General features: G+C 31.4%; 1 protein-coding gene and 1 non-coding gene across 2 annotated transcripts; one reads left to right on the top strand and one right to left on the bottom strand.

The window, feature by feature from the left end:
* Window positions 1–826: 826 nt before the first annotated feature.
* On the top strand, window positions 827–933 carry LOC121230938 (small nucleolar RNA R71). Its single transcript, XR_005929010.1, has one exon. It is a non-coding gene; the product is annotated as a small nucleolar RNA R71 (small nucleolar RNA).
* A 23657-nt stretch (window positions 934–24590) lies between these two features.
* LOC121230545 (uncharacterized) lies at window positions 24591–25610 on the bottom strand. The gene has a single exon (XM_041115451.1). It carries the CDS (start codon window positions 25608–25610, stop codon window positions 24591–24593), a length of 1020 nt encoding a protein of 339 aa, XP_040971385.1.
* Between the last annotated feature and the right edge of the window lie 411 nt (window positions 25611–26021).

Raw genomic sequence — 26021 nt, forward strand, 5'->3', positions numbered from 1 at the left:
CTGGCTTACCTCAACTTCACTGTTACTTACCAAACTTTCTTGTATCGATTCTGATTTAGATTCAACTAACTCTTCTTCATCTCGAATAGTATTTGTATGAAGCTGGTCTCTTGGGTTAGTTTCGATATTGCTAGGCAAACTACCTTGTGGTCTTTTTGAAATTAGCTTAGCAAACTGACCTATTTGGTTCTCAAGCCCTTGAATCAATGCTTGTTGATTGTTAACTGCTTCAGTGTTTTGAAAATGGGTTTCTGACACCAAGATAAACTTCATTAACATCTTCTCAAGGTTCGGGTTCTTCTCTTGCTGGTAAGTTTGTTGTTAGAAGCTTGGAGGGGGTTGTGCTATTTGATTTCCTTGACCACCCCAAGAGAAATTGAGATGGTTTCTCTAACCTACATTATAGGTATTACTATAAGGGTTATTTTGTGGCCTAGAATTATTAACCATATAATTTATTTGTTCGTTCTCTGTGCTAGGACCGTAGGGTAGACATTCTGGATTGTTCATTCCTCCTCCATTCGTATCGCAGTACATCATAGGATGTATCTACGTAGAAACATATAAACCATCAATTTTCTTATTTAAAAGTTCTACCTGATTCGGTAACATGGTAACCGCATCTAAGTTAAAAACACCAGCTATGCTTATTGGCTTCGTTCTCATGACTTGCCACTGATAATTACTCAGTGTTATTTCTTCTATACACTCACAAGTTGCTTCAGGTGTTTTATTATTCAAAGTTCCACCAGCTGTTACATCGATCAATTGTCTAGTTGAGGGATTCAAACCGTTGTAGAAGGTTTGAACCTGTAGCCATAGAGGTAACTGATAGTGAGGGCACCATCTCAATAAGTCCTTATACCTCTCTCATGCATCATATAAAGTCTCTAAATCGATCTAAACGAAGGAAAAAATATCATTCCTCAACTCGGTTGTCTTAGCTGGTGGGAAGTACTTCAGTAGGAATTTCTCGATCATTTGATCCCATGTAGTGATAGAACCTCATGGTAAAGAGTTCAACCACTATTTAGCTTTGTTCCTTAATGAGAAACGGAATAACCGTAGGCAAATGGCGCCATCAGAAATGTCATTTATCTTGAAAGTGGCACAGACTTCTAGAAAATTAGCCAAATGAGTATTTGGATCTTCGTCTTGCTAACCATCGAACTAAACAAATTGTTGTACCATTTGAATAGTGTTCAACTTTAGTTTGAAATTATTTGCAGCAATGGTGGGTCTCACAATACTCGATTCAGCCCCAATTAGAGTGGGCTTGGCATAATCATACGTAGTACGAGGAACAAGATTTGGATTTGCAGGATTTACATCAACTGCAGGAGGTAGCTGATTATTATGATTATCACCCATCTCCTCAGTAATAATAATTTTCTCTTGTTCGTCTATTATATTCTATCGACTTTGTTTTTCTTCTCTACGATTTCTACGAGCTATACTTTCAATTTCAGTATCAAATAATAATGGTCTCGACGGGTTTCTTCTTGTCATAAACTAAAAGAACTTGCCAGAAGTAAATAAAAGAAAAAATTAGAATGTAAAAATTAAGCTAAAAATAAAAATGGCTAAATTAATAAAAATAAAGTATTCCTAATATTTTAGTACTCAGCAACGGCGCCAAAAACTTGATGGTCACTAAACTAACTATAAATACGACTAAAGCAAGCGCACCTATCGAACAATAGTATAGTTATGGTGAGTAGGGAATATCGTATCCACGAGGACTAAAAGTACTATTAATTACCATTTTTCTATTATTTAGCCAACAAATTGGAGTGATTGTTTTTAATCTAAATTTACTAATCTAATTTATCTAGGAACGTAATAGAGAATGAAATAGGAAAATAATCAAAGATAACCAATGAGATAGACAATAATACCTAGGAAAGAATCCACCTAGACTTCACCTATTATTATGAATCTGAATTAAACGATTTATTCACTTGTGTTTTGATCAGTAGAAATCCCTAAATTATGTTAATATCTTTTTCTAGAGTAAGAACAACTGGCTCTCGCTTGATTAATTGAAATATCTTTCTAATTAAAACTCCTATCGTCACATTAACTCGATGTATGGATTCCCCTATTAGATTTGACTCTAATCCGGTAGATTTATGCCATCCTATTTTTAGGATTGCGCGAAACTCCACTCAATTATGCTAGATCTACTTGCTCTACATAAATAAGCACGTTAAACATGAATTAATATCCAAAAAATATTAAAACACGAAATAAGCATACATAATTGAGAATAAGAATCAAGTATTTATTGCGTAAAAACATAAATTAAATAATAAGATTCATCATAGATTTCATCCTCCTTAGGTATATAAGGAATTTAGTTCATAATCTTGAATAGAAACATCTCAAAGTTAGGATGACCACAAGACATAAACTCAATAAAACATCGAAAGAAATTAAATGGAGATCTTATGTAACAGCCTGATTTAGACTCTAATCAGAACGGTGGTTTCGGGACCACGAATTCGAGTCAAAAAATATTTTAAAATTATTTTCTGTGATTATTATGTGTGAATTTATATCTGTGATTTTTTTTGTGCTTTAATTTTATCGTTTGAGTGCCCGAACAAATAAAATGACTTAATCGCGTAAAATGAAAATTTGGTGGTTAAATATGAAAGTGCTTAATTGTTGTTGTCTTTGTAATGTGAGGAACTTATAATGCAAATAAGCCATTGAAAATTAGAGTGGACGGTATTGGCCATGACTATAATGGTTTTATATTATAAAATAAAGGTTAAAAAGGTAAAATAAATAATATGTTTATATATGTTAAAATATAACATAATTAAAACAATGTTGTTCATACTTTTTGTGACCGAATAATAAAAAGGAAAAGAAAGAAACAAAGTCTAGGTATTTCGGTTATTCTCAAGCACAATCAAGGTATCTAACTAGCTCGGTTTTTTATAATTTTTACATTTTTGAGATCGTTGCTAAGTTATCTACAAGACCCATGCTTGAATTTTTTATTCTGGAGAATATTTTGAGTTATGTCATCGTTTAAAGCTTGTGATTTTTGTTGTTTGATGGTAGAAAATAAAATATATGTGATAGATTAACATGTTTTGTATTGGAATTTTTGATGATTTTGAGTAATTAGGACTAAATTGAAAAAATAATAAATTGAGGGACTAAAATGTGAAATAAATGAAATTATGGACTCATATGAACACTAGGAACATTCGGCCTAACATGGGTATATCCAAATTTTGAATATTTTGTGTTTTGTGAAATAATGACTAAATTGTGAAAAATGTGAAATGTCAGGGGCTAAGTGTAATTTGTTCATTTATGTATTTTTGGACTAAATTGAATGAAAATATGTTTAAATGAGTTTAATTTGAATATGTTTAGATCAAGAATCAAAGAAGTCGGATTTGGATCGGGAGAAAACTTAAGTTGTCGACTAGTCGTCCCGTTCCGTTTTTCATCATCCGAGGTAAGTTTATAAGCAAATAGAGCAAATAGATGTACTTAATTTGTAATATTCTGAAAATTTTTACAGTAAAATATTATCCGTGATATAGTAAAATAAGGAAATAAAGTGACAAAAAGGGAAATTTTGAGTTATGTCAATATTGGGAAGTATATTATGATATATTAATTCAAGAAAGGACTAAATTGTAAAAGTGAGAAAAGTTTTGTTGCATAAGAGTAAATACTTAAAATTTGAGGGGTTAAAGTGTAAATATGAAAATTTTGAAGGACCAATAGTGTAAATATTTTAAGGGTGGAATGATCTAGAAACTAAAGAAAATGGATGAATTAGGACCAAATTGAATAGATAAATAACTATGAGGGACTAAACTACAATTTTACCAAATTAAATGATGACTCAAGGATGGAATTTTAAAAGATAATGAAGGGCAAAATGGTCAATTGGAAGAGAGAGAAATCTAGAAAGTAATAATGATGCTAGAGATATTTGATATTTTATAATTATTTAATTAGATAAATATTATTTTATTAATATTTTAATAATATGTTTTATTATTATTGTATTAGTATATAAAGAAAGAAAGATGAGAAATTCTCATCCATATTTCTCATGCACTAACGTGAGAGAAAGAGAGAAAGAAATAAAATTTTACTTTCTTTACAATTTGGTCCTTTTACCAAAAATTCACCATTTTCACCCAAAAATCAAAAGAATTTCCATAGCTACCAAGAGAGAAAAATGTTAAGGAGACCATGGGGAGTTAAAATATCAAGTTGGATACAAGAAATAGAAGCTGGAGGAAAGAGAAAATCAAGTTAAAGATTAGTATCAATAGAACAAGGTAAGTATATCAAGATTTCAATATGTTTTTAAGTTTGTTATTATTGACAAAGCATGGAAATAATGTTATAGTAGAGTTTTCTTACATAAGGTCCTATGTTCTTGATATGTTAGTGAAGAGAAAATAAGAGAAAGTAATGAGAATTGGTGTAGAAAAAGAAAATAAGGGTGTTATAACATGGTAATTAATATCTTGTACTAAAACAGTTTTGGACAGCAGCAGTAGTCTAATTTTGAAAAATCATCAAAAATTGTAGAAATCTAATTATAGGATGAATAAAATATGAAATTAAATATTATTAAGTCTAGTTTCTTATAGAATAAATGATGTAAGCAATGAAATTGTAAATCATGAGATATAATAAATTTTGTGAGAGAAGGTCAGAATGATTTCGGGTTCCCCTGTTCTGACTTTGGAAAATAATCAAAAATTGGAAAAAAAATAATTATGAGCTTAAATTTATATTTTTAGAATCCTAATGAGTTTATTTTCAATATAAACAAACGGAAACATCATTTGAATTCTATAAGAGGAGATAATTAATTTTTAGTGAAGAAGGGTCAGAACTGTCAGACAGCAGAACAGGGGTAAATTTAAAGAATAAACTGTACTTATTGGATAAACAAAAAATTATAAAAATTTTATGGTAAGAAGATATATGAGTCTAGTTTTAGGGAAAATTATCGGATCTTAATTTGGAGATCTATAGCTCTAGATATGAATAATTTAGTGACTATGACACAGATGGATAGCTTGAATATTCATAAAAGTAAATAATAAAAAAATATAGATAATGTTACTTACAAGTGTGTTATATACATTAAGGATGTGGAATGGAGTGGAGGAGGAGGAAAACATATATGAATATTCATTTAGCATGGCTAATTTGCATATTTTAGGCTCAGGGACTAAATTGAATAAAAGTAAAACTTTATGCAAAATTTTGTAAAAATGTCAGAAATGACCAAATTGCGTGAAATAGATTAATTTTATTATTTAAATTACAAAATTGAATGAAATTATTAATTTAGTTCAGGATAGGGGGAAAAACATGTTTTAGGGATTAAATTGAAAAGTGTTGAAATTATTGAAAATTTTGATATTTTATAGAATTCATGGATTGTTATCAATATGTATGAGAATAATAGCTGGAAATAAGGATTAAATTGCAAGAATTTTATTTTCCTGACCTTAAGGATGAAATCGTCATTAATTAAAAGTTTAGGGGAAAAATGGTAAATTTTCCTAGAGCATTAATTAAATGCATTAGAATATGAAATGAATGAAAATGATGATCAAATTTATTTATAAAGATCCGGACGACTCAAATATGAGACTTGATCGTAGAAAAGAAAAGATATCGGATTAATGAAATTATAAATACAAACAAGTAATGAGGTAAGTTTATGTAACCTGAATTGTATTTTAAATACTTGAAAAATGTTGTTATGTGATAAAAATATGATTTGAATGTTCAATTCATGATAATTGATGAAATATTGCTAATACTCGATATAAATTGAAAATAAATCCCGGTTGAATGAAAGGAAAATTCGATGGATCTTTGAAAAGGAATTGACGGTAAAAAGGATCTAGCCCAGACGGGTGACCCTCATCTGATATAGCCCTCCCGAAGAATACGTGTAAAATGGATTTAGCCCGGACGGGTAATCCGAATTAGGGTCTGAATTTAGCCTGGACTGGTAATCCCGACAATACTCTATGAGTTTATATTACAGGGGATTTAGCCTGGACTGGTAATCCCACTGTAAGGATGAGGTTCGCGGGAGTGTGCTCTCTGATATGAAATGTGTAAGACCATGGTTGAAAGATACCATGGCAACCTGATATGAAATGTGTAAGACCATGGTTGAAAGATACCATGGCAACGTGATATGAAATGAGTAAGACCATGGTTGAAAGATACCATGGCAACGTGACATGAAAAGAATAAGACTATGGTTGAAAGATACCATGGCAACATGACAGAAAATGAGTAAGACCATAGTTGAAAGACACTATGGCATCATGTCAAAGATAAATAAGACCGTGGATGGAAGACGCTATGACATCTATTGAATAATTGATATTCAGGTAATACGTATCAGATGACGAATGGTTATATGAAATGGTTGTGTGAAATGTTTACAAGAACTGGTCATATGGAAATATATGTACAAAATAGTTGTATGAAATAATTATGAAGATAGATAAACAAAATAAGTATAAGTACATAGAATATAATTTATGTTAAGTTTGATATAAACTATTACCGGAATAAATATACATAAAATATATGGAAATGATGGAGCATGAAATATTGATATAATGAAATGAATGATATATGCTTATGAAGAAACCATAAGAGCATGATATGTTTCATGACATGTACATATATGATTATCTTTGATATGTTGATACAAGGAAATTATGTAAGTTGAGACTATTATTAAACTCAAGTGCGATATGTCGAGAAAATAAGTATATCAATGTTGAATTTAGATGAAATATGTGCAAGTATACTAACAATGATGTTGTTTGACGCTTAGACAAGTGCCAAGCTATTGATTGAATGGTAACATGTTTAATTATAAGGAGCATTGAAATAGTAAGTACTTAGATGAATATAAAATTTAAGATTTTGCAAAAATTTTTTCTATGATCCCAATTTAATTCCGGTTGGTTTCTAATGTATGTTTGGGGCTTCGAGGGCCCAATAGAGAGATGTTATGATTATTTTCAAAATATGAATAATAAATGACTCAGAATTATCTGAAAATGTTCAGTAAACTCCGATAATGCCTTGTACCCTATTCCGACAATGGATACGGGCAGGGGTGTTACATAATGTTAATTAAATGTGAATTTATATATGCTGAATTGAAAAATGTAAATATATATATGTATTAGCCGAATGTGAATAAGCTTGGAAGAAATGTTTTGAATTTGTTTCGACCGAGTTACGACATACAAAAGCCCCGTATGAACCTTAGGAATAGTTAGGATACATATGTCATGACATAGGATTCCGATATGTGATCTACGAGTAAGACCATGGCATTGGTATATGTGTGCGAGTAAGACCACGTTTTATACGTTGTCATCGATATGTGATTTGGAAATATGTATGCGAGTAGGACCACATTTTATACATTGGCATCGATATGTGACTTCAATATATGTGTGCGAGTAAGACCCTGTCTACGACAGTGGCATCGATATGTGGTTACATGTAAGACCGCGTCTGGGACGTTGGCATTGTACGATATATGTGATTCTCTGAGTGTCTAATCTAATTCCGAATGGTTCATCGGGCAACAATAAGTTATGATCAAAAGTGTAAAATGAGCTAAAATGACCAGGTATGAATTACCTTATTACCTACTTGAAGTAAGGTAATTAAGTTATTTAATATTTGTTGCAAATCACATATAATGTAAGTGAAAAATGTATGTGAATAAGGAATGTGTATTTGGCCTTGTGAATAAATAATATGAATATTTTTTTGAAATGATTCTTGAATATGAGTATATAAGATTATGTATATTCGGCCATATAATAAGTGTATGTATATGATGTTATATTTTGATTCATGAATTTGTGTATATGAGTGTAAGTTTACTTGGTTATAATATGACATTTTGGCTTTGAAATTTGAATGGTGTTTTGTTAATATAATTATTTGAGCATTCGGCCAAGGTAACATTTGTGTATGAAAGTATATATATTATTTATGAAATGGTAAGTTTGAGATTATATGTAATAATTGATATTATAGTTTGGCTTAGTTTAATCAAGTTGACTATATCAATGAGTTATTTATTTGCTTATGGCTTACTAAGCTATGATAGCTTACTCTGTGTGTTCATTTTTACCTCTATTTTATAGATTTTAGATTCAAGTTACGAGCTCTGGGATCGTCAGCAAAGTCTATCACACTATCAACTGTCTTCGGTATCTTATAAGTTGAATAGTAGAATTTATGGCATGTATAGGCTAGATTATAGTTTGAAATATGGAATTTTGGTTTTTATATAATTTAAGCCATGCAAAAATGGCTTAACTTCTTTGCTTGAAATCGGTTATGCTTGATTATGGTTTGAGTTCGTTTTGGTTATAATGTTATGTGCTATGGATGAATGGTATTTGTGATATGTGTTTGTGTATTGAAGTTGGTTAATGATTTTGGATGTGATATGAATGAATTGGTCATAATATATACATAGGTTTGTATGATTTATTTGGATGTGGTTCTTACTAAGATAAAGTATATATGTGAATTAGGTTATTATGCTTAGTTAAAGTGTTATAAATGATTTGGTAATGAAGGATATTTTGTAATAACCGAACATGACTGGAGTTATTTTGTTATGTTTTCCATATTGTTTGTAAGATATGTGTCTTGGATATATAAATAATTGGTTAATGATTTATCTTTGAAAAGTATATTTTATATCTTGAATTGGTACTAGAGAGTATTCAGCTATATTCTAATGTGTTTGGGATTTATTTTGGTATATGTGTATTATATGATATGTTTTGTATTTGAGAATGGTTTACTAAATTCGGCTTAGTATTGAAGTGAAATGATTATGATATGTATATATATATTTGAATGGGTATTAGTTGTTTTAATTTGGTTGTAATAACGCATAAGTCATGATTATTAATTTAATGAATTGGCCAAGTAGAGGCAAGTTGGATATGTTATTTAGACTTATTAGTATACAACATTTGTGGTTCGGCAAATGTGATTAAAATAGGTCATTATATGTTTACTTGTATGCTCGTGTTATAATGGTGGAATGGAATATTTGTGGTTAAGCAATATATGTTATAAGGTTTGGTAATATTTGATAAAGGAAATGGATACTGTGATATATGTTATATATATGAAACATAATAATGTATGATTTTATTAATTAAAGTTGGTGCATATAAACTGTAAGTTGATAGATTAATTCATATATAAACCATTCGTATGCTTTAAATGTTAAATTTGCATATATGATTTGAATATGAAATGAATTGTATTGGGTTATAAGTTAAGCATTTGGTTTCTATGATTATTTGTTTGTATTGAGTTAATCGGAGTTTGAAGAATTAGATAAATAGTATATCAAAACATGTTAGTTTGGTTTAAAAAAAAGTTAGATGATTAATCTTGTAATGAAAGTCTGTTCTGAATTGTATTATGATCAGTAATGCCTTGTAACTCCATTCCGGTGATGATACGGGTTAGGGGTGTTACATTTGATTGGTATCAGAGCTATAGTTTAGTCAATTCTAGGACTAACGTAGCGCGTGTGAGTCTAGCTATACATGTCATATTATATACTATGATAGTGTGATGACTTCTGACATTTGAAAATGTGTTTTCGTATAGTAATGGATCCCGACAGTGCTGTAGCTGATGATGTTGAGAGTGTAGCGCCTGCTACCGTGCAAGGGACAGTGCCGGTTGATTCTCGACCGACTTCGAGTCATCAATAGGGAGAGGCTAAGCAAGCCTTTTACCAAATGATGAATGACTGGTTTACTCAATATATCTGGACTAATCCGGCTGCACAACAACCTCCACCCCTAATTAATCCATCTTCAATACCTGTTATACCTCAAGTGAGTGATCCGTTGAGATTGCTTAAGCCTCTTGTTGATAAGTCAGAAAACACGGGGCTGAAGAGTTCAAAACTACTGATGATGATGATGATAAGCGAGCTGAATTCGGGCTTGATAATACTATTCGTGTGTTTGACGTGCTATCTTGTACTCCGAATAAATGTTTGAAATGTGTCATATCTTTGCTTTGAGACATCACATATCACTGGTGGAATACACTAATATCGGTGGTTTCGAAAGAGCGAGTGATCTGGGAGTTCTTTCAGACTGAGTTTTGTAAGAAATACATCAATCAAAGATTTATCGACCAGAAGCGCAAAGAATTCCTGGAGTTGAAACAGGGTCGGATGACCGTGACAGAATATGAACGGAAATTTGTAAGACTCAGTCGATATGCTCGAGATTGTGTTTCGATCGAAGCTATCATGTGTAAAAAGTTTGAAGACGGGCTAAATGAAGACATTAAATTGCTTGTTGGCATACTTGAGATAAAAGAGTTCGTAGTACTGGTTGAGTGAGCCTGCAAAGCCGAAGAGCTTAGAAAAGAGAAAAGAAAAGCTGACTTTGAAGCTAGAGATTCACGTAAGAGATCGTCGAATAAGTCATTTCAGTCAGCATCAAAAAAGTTCCGATATGATTTTAGCTGTTCTAAGTCTACTTTGGGTTATTCTCAACGGGATCAGAATAGACCACCTCTGAGCTCGAGAGTGTAATGTCAAATAAAATCAACCCGAGTGTAAACATTGCGGTAAATGACATCCCGGCAGTTGTATATTGCATGATAGAGCCTGTTTTAAATGTGGATCAATGGATCATTATATATGTGAATGCCCTGAGTTAGCTAAAGAAAATCTAGTACAGAATACGAGATCGGGTAACATCACAGCTCGAGGTAGACCATCCAGAAATACGGGTAATATGAGCAGCAGCCAAAGAGGGACTAAAGATACAATAATTAGATCCGAGGCTCGTGCACCTACCAGAGCTTATGCTATTCACGCACGCGAGGAAGCTTCATCCCCAAATGTTATTACTGGTACATTCACTCTCTATGATACTAGTGTAATTGCATTGATTGATCCTGGTTTGACTCATTCTTATGTGTGTGAGACTTTAGTATTCAGTAACACTTTGCCTATTGAGTTTACTGAGTTGTGATTAGAATATCGAACCCTTTAGGCCGGTGTGTTATGGTTGATAAAGTATGTACGATTGTCCCTTAATGATTTGAGATTCGTGTTTCCTGGCTGGTTTGATGCTGTTGCGATTTGATGAATTCGACATAATTCTGGGTATGAATTGGTTGACTTTGCATGATGCCGTTGTAAACTACAAAAAAAAAAGATTATTGATTTACGGTGCCAGAATGATGAGATTATTCGAATTGAATATAATGATCTGAATTGTTTACCAGTAGTGATTTCTTCGATGTTAGCTTAGAAATATGTGAGGAAAGGTTGAGAAGCTTATTTTTCCTATGTGCTTGACTCTAAAGCGACTAAAAAGAAAATTGAATCAATACATGTTGTGTATGGGTATCCGGATGTGTTTCCTAAAGAATTTTCGGGTTTGCCACCTATTCAAGAAGTTGAGTTCGATATTGAATTAATGTCGGGGATGACTCCGATATCGATAGCTCTGTACAGAATGACACCTACTGAATTAAAAGAATTGAAAGCTCAGTTGCAAGAGTTGACAGATAGAGGTTTCGCGTGACCGAGTTTCTCCCCCTGGGGTGCACCAGTTTTATTTGTGAAAAATAAAGACATAACTATGAGAATGTGTATCGACTATAGACAGCTCAATAAGTGACTATAAAGAATACGTATCTGTTGCTATGGATTGATGATTTGTTTGATCAACTGAAATGGGCTACAGTGTTTTCGAAGATAGATTTGAGATTATGCTACTATTAGTTGCGAGTTCAAGACTCCGATGTGCCAAAGATTGCTTTTCAAACGAGGTATGGACATTATGAGTTTTTAGTTATGCCTTTCAGACTTACTAATGCACCTGCTATTTTCATGGATTTGATGAATCGGATCTTCAGACAGTATTTAGATCAGTTTGTGGTTGTGTTCATAGATAACATTTTGATCTACTTCCGTGATGAAATCGAGCATGCCAAACATTTAAGACTTGTGCTATAGACTTTGCAAGATAAACAGTTGTATGTAAAGTTCAGCAAATGTGAGTTCTGGTTATGTGAAGTCAGTTTTCTGGGACATGTTACATGAGCATCGGGTATTCGAGTTGATCCGAGTAAAATTTCAGCTATGTTTGATTGGAAACTTCCGAGAAATGTTTCTGAAGTCCGAAGTTTTTTAGGACCTGCTGGTTACCATAGAAGATTCGTGAAAAGTTTCTCTATGATTGCAGCCCCGATAACGAGGTTATTACAAAAAGATGTTAAGTTCAAGTGGTCAGAAAAGTGCCAGAAAAGTTTTGATCAGTTGAAATAATGATTAACTTGTATTGATGGCTGAGTGCAATGGTTATAGTCGGGCAGTTATTATGATTTCTTCTGGGCATTTTATGTGTGTACGTTTATTCTCAAAAGTATATGTGACTACTTAGTTTCAGAAAGAATTCTTATCGCATGAGAGCATTAGTTAAACATACTAATAGATGAAAGTATGGTTGGTTTGTTTGGATTATGTTCAAAATTGCTATGTCCATCTTTGGTATTTATTTCCTTGAGTGAGTATGAACATCGACAGTAAAATTCGTATGAAGCCAATACTTTGTTTTCTACTGGTTATTGTTCTGATGAATATACGTGAAGATTATATTGCTTCTGTTACTGTGGATTTCAATATTTATGAGTGACATTGTTCTTTCTGGATCTTAAATGGGATATCATCGGAATTAATATCATTCTATATGGGTTGTAACTTTCTGATATTCTGTGTAGCTTCAGACCTTGAAATTTTGCTATTCCGGTTTTCTTATGATTTCAAGTGATTATCTGCAAGAAATCTCTATTTGACAAAGATGACTATGTCTATTATGATTATAATTTTTGGTTCGAAAGGTGAAAATACCATTGATTGCTGTTTAAACCATATACGATTTTCTTCTGGGTTTAGATGCTTTATTAACAGCAGGGATATTATCTATTATTACGGGTAAAATGTCGGTCTTATTATAACATTATGATTTCTATTTGATGATTATAGCATCTGTATAGTGATATATGTGGGTTATTGTGGATAGATTGACTAAATCGGCCCATTTTGTTCCAGTTCGTACAGATTACTCACTTGATAAGCTAGCTAAATTGTATGTTTCTCAAATTATGATATTATTAAACGTATCGGGCCGATTGCGTATAGACTATTGTTGTCACCTGAGTTAGAAAAGATCCATAATATATATTCCATGTTTTGATGCTTCGTAAATATCGATCTGATTTCTCACATGTGAATAATCTGTCAGAGATTGAGATTAAATCTGATATGACATATGAGAAAGAATTGATTCATACCCTGGCTCGTGAAGTTAAAGAATTACGAAATAAGAAAATTCCGCTAGTTAAGGTATTGTGGCATAAACACGGAGTTGAGGAAGCAATATGAGAATCAGAGGATACAATGAAGGAGCATTATCTGAACCTATTCACCGGTAAGATTTTCAGGGACGAAATCCCTAAGGGGGGAGAGTTGTAACAGCCTGATTTAAACCATAATCAGAACGGTGGTTTCGAGACCACGAATTCGAGTCAGAAAAATATTTTAAAATTATTTTTTGTATTTATTATGTGTGAATTTATATCTGTGAAATTTTTTTGTGCTTTAATTTTGTCGTTTGAGTGCACGAATAAATAAAAGGACTTAATCGCGTAAAATGAAAATTTGGTGGTTAAATGTGAAAGTGCTTAATTGTTGTTGTCTTTGTAATGTGAGGCACTTATAATGCAAATAAGCCATTGACAATTAGAGTGGACGGTATTGGCCATGACTATAATGGTTTTATATTATAAAATAAAGGTTAAAAAGGTAAAATAAGTAATATGTTTATATATGTTAAAATATAACATAATTAAAACAATGTTGTTCATACTTTTTGTGACCGAATAATAAAAAGAAAAAGAAAGAAACAAAGTCTAGGTATTTCAGCTATTCTCAAGCTCAATCAAGGTATGTAACTAGCTCAATTTTTGATAATTTTTACGTTTTTGAAATCGTTGCTAAGTTATCTACAAGACCCATGCTTGAATTTTTTTATTTTAGGGAATATTTTGAGTTATGCCATTGTTTAAAGCTTGTGATTTTTGTTATTTGATGGTAGAAAATAAAAGATATGTGATAGATTAATATGTTTTGTATTGGAATTTTTGATGATTTTGAGTAATTAGGACTAAATTGAAAAAATGATAAATTAAGGGACTAAAATGTGAAATAAATGAAATATATGGACTCATATGAACACTAGGAACATTCGGCCTAACATGGGTATATCCAAATTTTGAATATTTTGTGTTTTGTGAAATAATGACTAAATTGTGAAAAATGTGAAATGTCAGGGCTAAAATGTAATTTTTTCATTTATGTGTTTTTGGACTAAATTGAATGAAAATATGTTTGAATGATTTTAATTTGAATATGTTTAGATCAAGAATCAAAGAAGTCAGATTTGGATCGGGAGAAAACAAAAGTTGTCGACTAGTCGTCCCGTTCCGTTTTTCATCATCCGAGGTAAGTTTATAAGCAAAGAGACGTACTTAATTTTAATTAAATGTGAATTTATATATGCTGAATTGAAAAATGTAAATGTATATATGTATTAGCCGAATGTGAATAAGCTTGGTAGAAATGTTTATGAATTCGTTTAGACCGAGTTACGACGTTCGAAAGCCCCGTATGAACCTTAGTAATAGCTAGGATACATATATCATGACATAGGATTCTGATATGTGATCTACGAGTAAGACCATAGCATCGATATATGTGTGCGAGTAAGACCACGTTTTATACGTTGGCATCGATATGTGACTCCGATATATATGTGCGAGTAAGACCCTGTCTGTGACAGTGGCATCGATATGTGGTTACATGTAAGACCGCGTCTGAGACATTGGCATTGTACGATATATGTGATTCTCTGAGTGTCTAATCTAATTCCGAAAGGTCCATCGGGCAACGATAAGTTATGATCAAAAGTGTAAAATGAGCTAAAATGACCAGGTATGAATTACCTTATTACCTACTTGAAGTAAGGTAATTAAGTTATTTAATATTTGTTGCAAATCACGTATAATGTAAGTGAAAAATGTATGTGAATAAGGAATGTGTGTTTGGCTTTGTGAATAAATAATATGAATATTTTTTTGAAATGATTCTTGAATATGAGTATATAAGATTATGTATATTCGGCCATATAATAAGTGTATGTATATGATGTTATATTTTGATTCATGAGTTTGTGTATATGAGTGTAAGTTTACTTGGTTATAATATGACATTTTGGCTTTGAAATTTGAATGGTGTTTTGTTAATATAGTTATTTGAGCATTCGGCCAAGGTAACATTTGTGTATGAAAGTATAGATATATTATTTATGAAATGGTAAGTTTGAGATTATATGTAATAATTGATATTATAGTTTGGTTTAGTTTAATCGAGTTGACTATATCAATGAGTTATATATTTGTTTATGGCTTACTAAGCTATGATAGCTTACTCTGTGTGTTCATTTTTACCTCTATTTTATAGATTTTGGATTCAAGTTACCAGCTCTGGGATCGTCAGCAAAGTCTATCACACTATCAACTGTCTTCGGTATCTTATAAGTTGAATAGTAGAATTTATGGCATGTATAGGCTAGATTATAGTTTGAAATATGGAATTTTGGTTTTTATATAATTTAAGTCATGTGAAAATGGCTTAAATTCTTTGCTTGAAATCAGTTATGCTTGATTATGGTTTGAGTTCGTTTTGGTTATAATGTTATGTGCTATGGATGAATGGTATTTGTGATATGTGTTTGTGTATTGAAGTTGGTTAATGATTTTGGATGTGATATGAATGAATTGGTCATAATATATACATAGGTTTGTATGATTTATTTGGATGTGGTTCTTACTAAGATAAAGTATATATGTGAATTTGGTTATTATGCTTAGTTAAAGTGTTATAAATGATTTGGTAATGAAGGATATTTTGTAATAATCGAACATGACTGGAGTTATTTTGTTATGTTTTCCATATTGTTTGTAAGATATGTGTCTTGGATATATATATATATATAATTGGTTAATGATTTAACTTTGAAAAGTATATTTTATATCATGAATTGGTACTAGAGAGTATTCAGCTATATTCTAATGTGTTTGGGATTTATTTTGGTATATGTGTATTATATGATATGTTTTGTATTTGAGAATGGTTTACTAAATTCGGCTTAGTATTGAAGTGAAATGATTATGATATGTATATATATCTTTGAATGGGTATTAGTTGTTTTAATTTGGTTGTAATAACGCATAAGTCATGATTATTAATGTAATGAATTGGCCAAGTAGAGACAATGATATGTTATTCGACTTATTAATTTGTGGTTCGGAAAATGTGATTAAGATAGGTCATTTATGTTTACTTGTATGCCCATGTTATAATGGTGGAATGGAATATTTGTGGTTAAGCAATATATGTTATAAGGTTTGGTAATATTTGATAAAGGAAATGGATATTGTGATATATGTTATTTATACGAAACATAATGATGTATGATTTTATTAATTAAAGTTGGCGCATATAAATTGTAAGTTGATAGATTAATTCATATATAAACCATTCGTATGCTTTAAATGTTAAATTTGCATATATGATTTGAATATGAAATGAATTGTATTGGGTTATAAGTTAAGCATTTGATTTCTATGATTATTTGTTTGTATTGAGTTAACCGGAGTTTGAATAATTAGATAAATGGTATATCGAAACATGTTAATTTGCTTTAAAAAAAAAGTTAGATGATTATTCTTGTAATGAAAGTCTGTTCTGAATTGTATTATGATCGGTAATGCCTTGTAATCCCATTCCGGCGATGGATACGAGTTAGGGGTGTTAATGCTTTTTATAAAAAATTAATATTAATATAAATTAAAAATTTTGGTAAAAGTTAATCTTTTTAAAGCCTCCCTAAAATATAGCGGGGCTCTACTTAAATAGGGTAAACTATATAAGTAGTTATCTAATTATTAGTGTGTTTTTATTTTAGTCACTCAACTTCAAAGTTTTCAATTTAATCACTGATGTTATCGATATTTGATATTTTGTTCACTCTTCCATTAAATCATTAATGGAATGCTTGCGTAGCATTTTTTTTATTAACATAATAATAACTTTAATCCTCCAGTATTTATATATTCTATCAATTTGATTCTAATTCTAAAAAAATCAACAAATTTAGCTTTCAACTTTATACATTTTATCAATTTAATATTGTTTCTAAAAATTCAAAAGAAAAATAAAAATTTGAAAAAATAAAAAAAATGATTTAAAATTTCATGTTTTTGATAAATATACATAAAAATTTAAAAATTTTACAAAATTAAATTCTAAAAAAATTTATTAATTTACATAATCATCCTTTTTTTATGGGAGAATATTTGATGCACATCAGTAAATAATAAGATGACACATTGTCATTAGTAGAGGTGAGCAAAACTCGATTCGATTAAAAAGAATTAAAAAAATTCGAATTTCAAGTTAATCGAACAAGTTATTCGAATTATTCGAGTCAACTCGAATAACTCGATTCGAGTTTCTAGTTTGAGTCAAGTTGAATTTTACTGTTCGAATAACTCGAAAAATTTGAATAATAGATTGGTGTAAATACCCTTTTAATCCCTGTCAACTTCGAAAATAAGCAAATTGGTCTCTGTCTCTCAACAAAATTTACAAAATAATTCAAAATATTTTTAAAAAATTCAAAATATTTTTTAAAATTTAAAATATTTATAAAAATTTTAAAATTTATATTTTTAAAAAATTATAAAAATTCTAAAAAATTTTAAAAATTTTAAAAATTTTCTAAATTAATAATTTTGGGACGTAATTAATGATTCAAATTTATCATAATTAATGATTCAAATTTATCATACTCAAGTATTTTATTTATTATTATTATTATTTTGATTTGAAAAATATTCAAATATATATGATTTCAAATTTATGTGCTCTAACATGGAATTAGTTATCCGTAACAATATTTTTATTTAACATATTTAATTTTTTTAATTTAACTCGAACAGTGTCACTCAATTCGACTCGAATCGATTCGAAAAAATTTTAAATTGAGTTAGGATGATAAAGTAGGACTCGTGAACTCGACTAACTCAAAATTTTTTACTCGATTCAATTGAATGCTCACCCTAGTCACTACTGTAAAACAAAAAATATTGACGGATTTAAAAATAAATATAATTAGCTTATTTTTAAAAATAAATATTAATTATAATTATTAAACATAAATAAATAGAAAAACATTAATCTCAAAATGTAAAACCCAAAACTTAAAAGAGAAACAAAATAATTTTAATTAATATTTAATTATATTTGAATAAATTTATTTATATTTATTTTCAAGTCCTTCAATATTTTTTATTTTACACTAATAATATATCATTTTATAGCTCGAATGACATGGACATTATTAGCGATGCAGAAGGACGTGGGTTCGAGTACGTTGAAGTGTATTATTCTTTTATTTATGGGTAGTCTAGGCATTGTGTAAGAAAAGTAAATATAGTCAGAATTTATAATGAGATTGAAAAAAAAAATGTCATCTTATTATTAATTGATAGTGTATAAGATCAATATGCCCAAGATGCATCAAATAGTAAATTTTTATGATTATTTTAAGAAAGAACTGTAGGGAAATAAGTAATTTTCATCATTACCTTCCACTGCTTCTGCAAAAAGATGAATCTCAAAGCCCCTTGGCTGACCCCGTTCAACACCATAATCGAAACATAAAACTACCACCACCATCTTCACCCATCAAAATTACCAATTATAGATCCAAATTTGGGCAAATACCAAGCAAAAGAGGAACTTATTCCAATTATAATCAATGCCAACATTCCATAAACATATGATACACCAAATGTTCCTAAGCGGAACCCCCCGCCAAAGAAAATAGACATGGGAAGAAACCATTAATGTAAAAAGTTGAAGGATCCTTAAATCAATCCAATCAGAGTAATTGCTGAAAGGAGTGAGATCATAGACATTTAAAAAGATATGGTTTCAATGTTATTGCTCTCATTATGGCTGGAATTTGGGACTTTCCCTCTTCCCATGTTCTTTTTTCCCCTTTTTATTCAAACACAATAAAAAATGAAAAAAAATGCTAAAGAAAAGATCTTTTTCTCTTTTTCTACTAAGAGAAACCCTTTAATATTCATGTAGCATTTAAAGTTAAGATTTTGACTTTTTGTTTTCCTTTTCTTTGGAGAAATAGATAAAAAGAGAGAAATGGAAAAATATGGAAAAGAAATGTTGGCTGATAATTATGATTCTCAACAATTTAGACTCCCTTTAGCTTTTGAAATATGTCCATTTTTAATTTCAGAATTAATTTTTAAATTTTATTTTTTGAAAATTATAAAACAGGTTTGATGTAAATCTATTCATGAGTCGGGTCGAATGACTTGCTTAAAAAGTGGAAGTGTTTTAGCAAAAATATTGGTCCAAAAAAGGGCTTGGGAAAAAAAGAAGGCCCGTTTAGAAAATAGGTTGGGCCTCGAATAAGTTTTTTTAGCCTTGGGCCTGGCCCGAATTTGCAAGAAGATTTTTTTTTGTTGTTTTGCTATTGTTTTGCTGCTATTTTCTCATTGTTTTGTTGTCATTTCACAATTATGTTACTACTATTTTGTTGTTATTATTTGGATATTGTCTAATTCTTGTTTTATTGTTAATTTTGCTACTATTTTAGACGCATTTGCTTGTTAAGTTGCACCTATCTTAGTATTATTTAAGTATAAATTTTTTATTTATTTTCAATTTTTTGGGAAAATTTATTTTAATGTTTTTAGTGTTTTTGATGTATTATTTTTCTTATTTTTAATATAAAAAATTAATATGAGCAAGTCAGGCTGGGCCTATATTTTAGCATTTTGATCTAATCCGAGCTTTAACAAAATTTTAGGCCTATTTTTTCAGTCGGGTCCGAACATATCAAATGAGCCTAAAATTTTATCAAGGCCCGGCTCATTGACACCTCTAATTTTATGAATAAGAATAAGAATTTGTTTTCAATAATAAAAACATTTATATGAATTCAAATCAATGTAGTATAATTGATATTTGAAAATTTAATGAAAAAAAATATTTTTACTGAGTTTTACAAAAAAATTTTAAAAACTATTTTTTTATTATTTTTAAATTTTCACATATTTTTATTTTTTTAAAATCATTTTAGCCAAACAAAATTTTTGTTGTTGTGAAATAATAAAGAAAGAATAAAGTAAAATGTGATAGAAGAAAGAGTGTAGAGAGAATGTAGAAGAGAGAGTATATCTTTTTTATATATTTCATGAATACATGAGCCCTATATATATAGGGGTTAAAAGTAACTCTCTAATTATTATAGGGCAGATAAAGGGTCATGACCTTTTATCTCCCATATTAATGGGGTATAGGAAAAGTCTCATAACTTATGGGGTATAGGAAGAGTTTTATAACTTATGGGGTTGATAATGACATCCACATAAATATTTCATAACACTCCCCCTTGAATGTTCATTATCTAATTATGCCTCGTTAAAACCTTACTAAGAAAGACCCAGTAGGACAAAAACTTAGTGAAGGAAAAAGAGTACACAATTATACACTTGATATGCTGCCTCATTAAAAACCTTACCTGGAAAACCCAGTGGGATAAAACCAAGGTTAAGGGAAAAAGAGTACAGCGCGTATTAACTCCCCCTAATGGCTGCATCACTTGAGATCTCGAAGGTGACGCATTCCAATGTAGTAAACAAGCTTCTGAAACACTGATGTAGGAAGCGCCTTAGTGAATAAATCTGCTAAATTCTCACTTGAACTGATCTACTTAACTTTTATCTCCTTAATCTTCTGGAGGTCATGAGTGAAGAAGAATTTTGGTGCAATGTGTTTTGTTCTGTCACATTTGATGTATTCGCTATCGAGCTGATCAATGCATGCTGTGTTGTCTTCAAACAAAACAGTTGTAGCTTCCTTTCCAGATGATAAACCGCAATTATTCCTTATATACTGGATCATAGATCTTAGCCATACACATTCACGACTTGCTTCATGGATTGCTAAGATTTCTGCATGATTAGACGAGGTTGCTGCAATTGTTTGCTCAATTGAGCGCCAAGAGATTGCAGTACCTCCATATGTAAAAACATATCCAGTTTGTGATTTTCCATTATGAGGATCTGACATAAATCCTGCATCTGCAAAACCAATCAACTCTGTCTTTGATTTATTAGGGAAAAATAGCCCCATATTCTTTGTGCCTTAGAGATAACGAAATATCTGTTTTACTCTAGTCCAATGTCTCCGAGTTGGGCATGAGATAAATCTTGCTAGCAAATTTACAGAAAAAGATATATCAGGTCGGGTATGGCTAGCAAGATACATTAATTCCCCAATTGCATTGAGGTATGACACTTCAGGACCAAGAAAATCTTCACTATCTTCCCGAGGATGGAAAGGGTCTTTACTTGGATCAAGTGATCTTACAACCATCGGGGTAGTTATTGGATGCGCCTTATCCATATAAAATCTCTTTAGCACCTTTTCAATATACGTTGATTGATGCACAAGGATTCCTTCTTTTAGGTGCTCAATTTGTAACCTCAAACAAAATTTCGTTCTTCCAAGGTCTTCCATTTCAAATTCTTTCTTCAAGCACTCAACAGTCTTTTGGATCTCTTCAGGAGTTCCAATGATATTCAAATCATCAACATATACTGCAATAATTACATATCCATATCCAAACTTCTTAATGACAATGCATGGGCAAATTGGATCATTCTTGTATCCTTCTATTAACAAATACTCGCTTAGGCGATTATACCACATGCGTCCGGATTGTTTCAATCCATAAAGAGATTTGTGCAATTTGATCGAATAATATTCTCTAGAACCTGAACCCACTGCTTCAGGCAGTTTAAATCCTTCAGGGAGTTTCATATAAATGTTAGTATCCAGTGGGCCATACAAATAAGCTGTTACTACATCCATTAGGCGTAAATCAAGCCCTTCTCTTATAGCCAGACTTATCAAAAATCTAAATGTAGTTGCATCCACCGCAGGAGAATATGTCTCCTCATAATCAATTCCAAGTCTTTGTGAGAATCCTTATGCAACTAAACGTGCTTTATACCTTACAATTTCACTCTTTTCATTTCTTTTACGCACAAAAACCCATTTATATCCCACTGGTTTCACACCTGTACGTATACGGACTACAGGTCCAAACACTTCTCTTTTCGCTAGCGATTTCAATTAATTTTCAATTGCTTCTTTCCATTTTGGCCAATCATCTCTTTGTTTACATTCCTCAATCGATTTTGGTTCATAATCCTCTTTATTATTTATAACATCTAGTGCTACATTGCATGCAAAAATATCATCGACGTCGATTTAATTTTGGTTCCATTTTATACCGGACATGACATAATCAACAGAGATCTCTTCACTGTCAGGTACCTGATTTTCTTCTAAAACTATTCTTCTAGTCATGTCTATAGTCTCTTCAGGAGATCCCGGTATAATCATTTTTTCTTTGATTTCGCCATCATTAATCTTTGCTCATTTCTTTTTTCGAGGATTCTTATCTTTGGAACCAATTGGTCTACCACGCTTCAGGCGTGTATTAGACTCAGTAGCAATTAGATTTTGTCCTTCTGGGACATCAAGTTTTATTGGAGCATTCACAACTGGTATATGTGACTTAGTCACTTTCTTTGGGTCAAAAAATACGTTTGGCAATTCATTAGCTAAACTTTGTAAATGAATAATCTTTTAAACTTCTAAATCACATTGCTTAGTTCGAGGATCAAGATGAGCTAATGACAAATCTTTCCAACTAAATTTCTTATCCAGCTGTTTGATTTCTCCCCCTAATGTTGGAAAAATTGACTCGTCAAAATGACAATCTGAAAAACGAGCCGTAAATAGATTCCCTGTAGATGGTTCTAGATATTTAATTATGGATAGGGATTCAAATCCAACATATATACCCAACCTTCTTTGAGGTCCCATCTTAGTTCTATGTGGTGGAGCAATTGGAACATATACGGCACATCCAAATGTTCTTAGATGGGAAATATTTGGTTCCTGACCATGAACTATTTGTAAGGGGGAGACTTTATGATAACTTGTTGGCCTGATGCGAATTAATGCAGCTGCATGTAAAATTGCATGCCCCCAAGCAGTGATTGGGAGTTTTGACTTCATAAGTAATGGCCTTGCTATCAATTGAAGTCATTTTATTAAAGATTCTACTAGACCATTTTGTGTGTGAACATGAGCTACAGGATGTTCAACACTTATTCTAATGGACATGCAATAGTTATTAAAAGACTGATAAGTAAATTCACCAGCATTATCAAGACGGATGGTCTTAATAGGAAAATCTGGAAAATGGGCTCGTAATCGAATCAATTGAGCAAGCAATCTCGCAAACGCCAGGTTACGAGTTGATAACAAAGATACATGAGACCATCTACTCGATGCATCGATTAAAACCATAAAGTACCTAAATGGTCCACATGGGGGATGTATAAGCCCACATATATCCCCTTGAATTCGCTCAAGAAAAGTAAGTGGTTCGTTATTTATCTTAGCTGGTGATGGTCGGATTATTAATTTCCCCAGTGAACATGTAGCACATGTAATGTTTTGAAGAATCTGTTGGCTTTTCAATGAATGTCCACATGAATTTTCAATTATTTTTTGCATCATTATTGAACCAGGATGGCCTAACCAGTCATGCCAAAGAACAAAGTCATTAGTAAACTTCTGGTTTACTATAGCATGTGTTTCTATAGAACTGATCTTTGTGTAATACAAACCAGTAAAGAATGCAGGCAATTTCTCAAAAATTTGTTTATTGCCTTGAGCAATACTCGTAATTTGAAGGAATTCACAATTTCCTTCGTTTAAAGTCTCAATATGATATCCATTTTGGCGAATATTTTTAAAACTTAATAAATTTCTTTGAGACTTAGGGGAGTATAATGCATTAATAATTTCAATTTTTGTTCCCCTTGGTAATAAAATAATTGCTCTTCCGGAGCCTTCTATAATAGTTGTACTACCAAATATAGTGCTCACACTTTCTTCTTTCATTATTAAATGAGAAAAATATCTCTTGTCTTTCAATATGGTGTGAGTAGTTGCACTGTCTGCTAGACATATATTTTCACCATTCATAGCTGATTGCCTTTGCGAGATAATGTTCTTCAAAGAAACAAAATAACCACAAAATGTCACACATAATGGTGAAAACAGGTATTCAAAGTTCAAATTACTAAAAGGTCTATAAAACAAAATTATCACATAAAACATAGCACTAGTAAAGGTCATAACATCATTATTAAAGTTGCTAAATGAAACATAGAGTAGTAGAGGTTTATTTTATTATTTATCAAAATTTGTGGCCTTAATAATTTCCTTCAGGGGTAGAAAGAAAATCAGCCACTTCTAAGTGGGTTGCATTGCCATCATCAAAATCACCTTCGCCATCTTTATACACAAGATTGGTTTCTACTTTCTTTCCCTTCTGTTTTATGGACTGCTGATAAAGATCAACTAGATGCTTTTGTGTGCGACACACACGAGACCAATGTCCTTTTCCTCCATAACGATAGCATACATTAGTCACATTTTCACCTTTTTCTTTCTCTTCCCTGTTACCATTTTTCCGATCCCACTTCTGGTAGGAATGTGAATTTTTAAAACGACCACCTCGGCCATATCCATATCTATGTCCGCGGCCACGCCCTCGGCCACGACCACGGCCACGCACACTACTATTTGCATGGTGTGTTTCTTTTAATTCTTGTCCATTGTGTAAACTCACATTCGCTTCAGGGAATGGAACAGAGCCAGTTGGGCGTAATTCATGGTTTTTCATTAGCAGCTCGTTGTTTTGCTCTGCCACTAGGAGACAAGAAATTAATTCAGAATATTTCTGGAAGCCTTTTTCACGATATTGTGTCTGCAGGACAACATTATTTGCATGGAAAGTTAAGTATGTTTTTTCTAACATTTCTGCATCAGTAATCTTCTCTCCACATAAATTCAATTGTGAAGTGATTCTGAACATGGCCGAGTTATAATCACTAACAGACTTAAAGTCTTGCAATCTTAAATTCAGCCACTCATAACGAGCTTTAGGCAAAATCACAGTTTTCTGGTGGTCATATCTTTCCTTTAGATTGGCCCAAAGAATTTGAGGGTCCTTAACAGTCAAATATTCTATCTTTAGACCTTCATAGAGGTGATGGCGAAGGAAAATCATGGCCTTGGCCTTATCTTGTGTACTTTCTTCATTTCCCTCCTTAATAGTCTCACCAAGACCCTTTGCATCTAAGTGAATTTCAGCATCTAGTACCCATGATAAATAGTTATTTCCAGTGACATCCAGAGCCACAAATTCGAGTTTTGTAAGATTTGACATTATAAAACTATAAGACAAAATATACAAGTCAATAATGTAAAATAAAACATGTTAATATGCAAATGAAATAGATCAACTTGTTACCCTTACTTCACCTAAGCGTCCTTCGACAATCTTTAAGGAAAAATTTGTTGGCCTTGATTTCTTGTATTAGAGACTCGTGCTGATAACGTATTGTGAAATAATAAAGAAAGAATAAACTAAAATGTGATAGAAGAAAGAGTGTAGAGAGAATGTAGAAGAGAGAGTATATCTTTTTTTTATATATTTCATGAGTACATGAGCCCCATATATATAGGGGTTAAAAGTAACTCTCTAATTATTATAGGGCATATAAAGGGTCATGACCTTTTATCTCCCATATTAATGGGGTATAGGAAAAGTCTCATAACTTATGGGGTATAGGAAGAG

The sequence above is a fragment of the Gossypium hirsutum genome, chromosome A06, assembly GCF_007990345.1.
Source record: "Gossypium hirsutum isolate 1008001.06 chromosome A06, Gossypium_hirsutum_v2.1, whole genome shotgun sequence".
In the NCBI taxonomy this organism is placed as follows: domain Eukaryota; kingdom Viridiplantae; phylum Streptophyta; class Magnoliopsida; order Malvales; family Malvaceae; genus Gossypium; species Gossypium hirsutum.

What these genes read in the sequence shown, in the direction of transcription:
- LOC121230545 (XM_041115451.1), bottom strand. Translation starts at nt 25,610, where the DNA reads ATGTCAAATCTTACAAAACTCGAATTTGTGGCTCTGGATGTCACTGGA.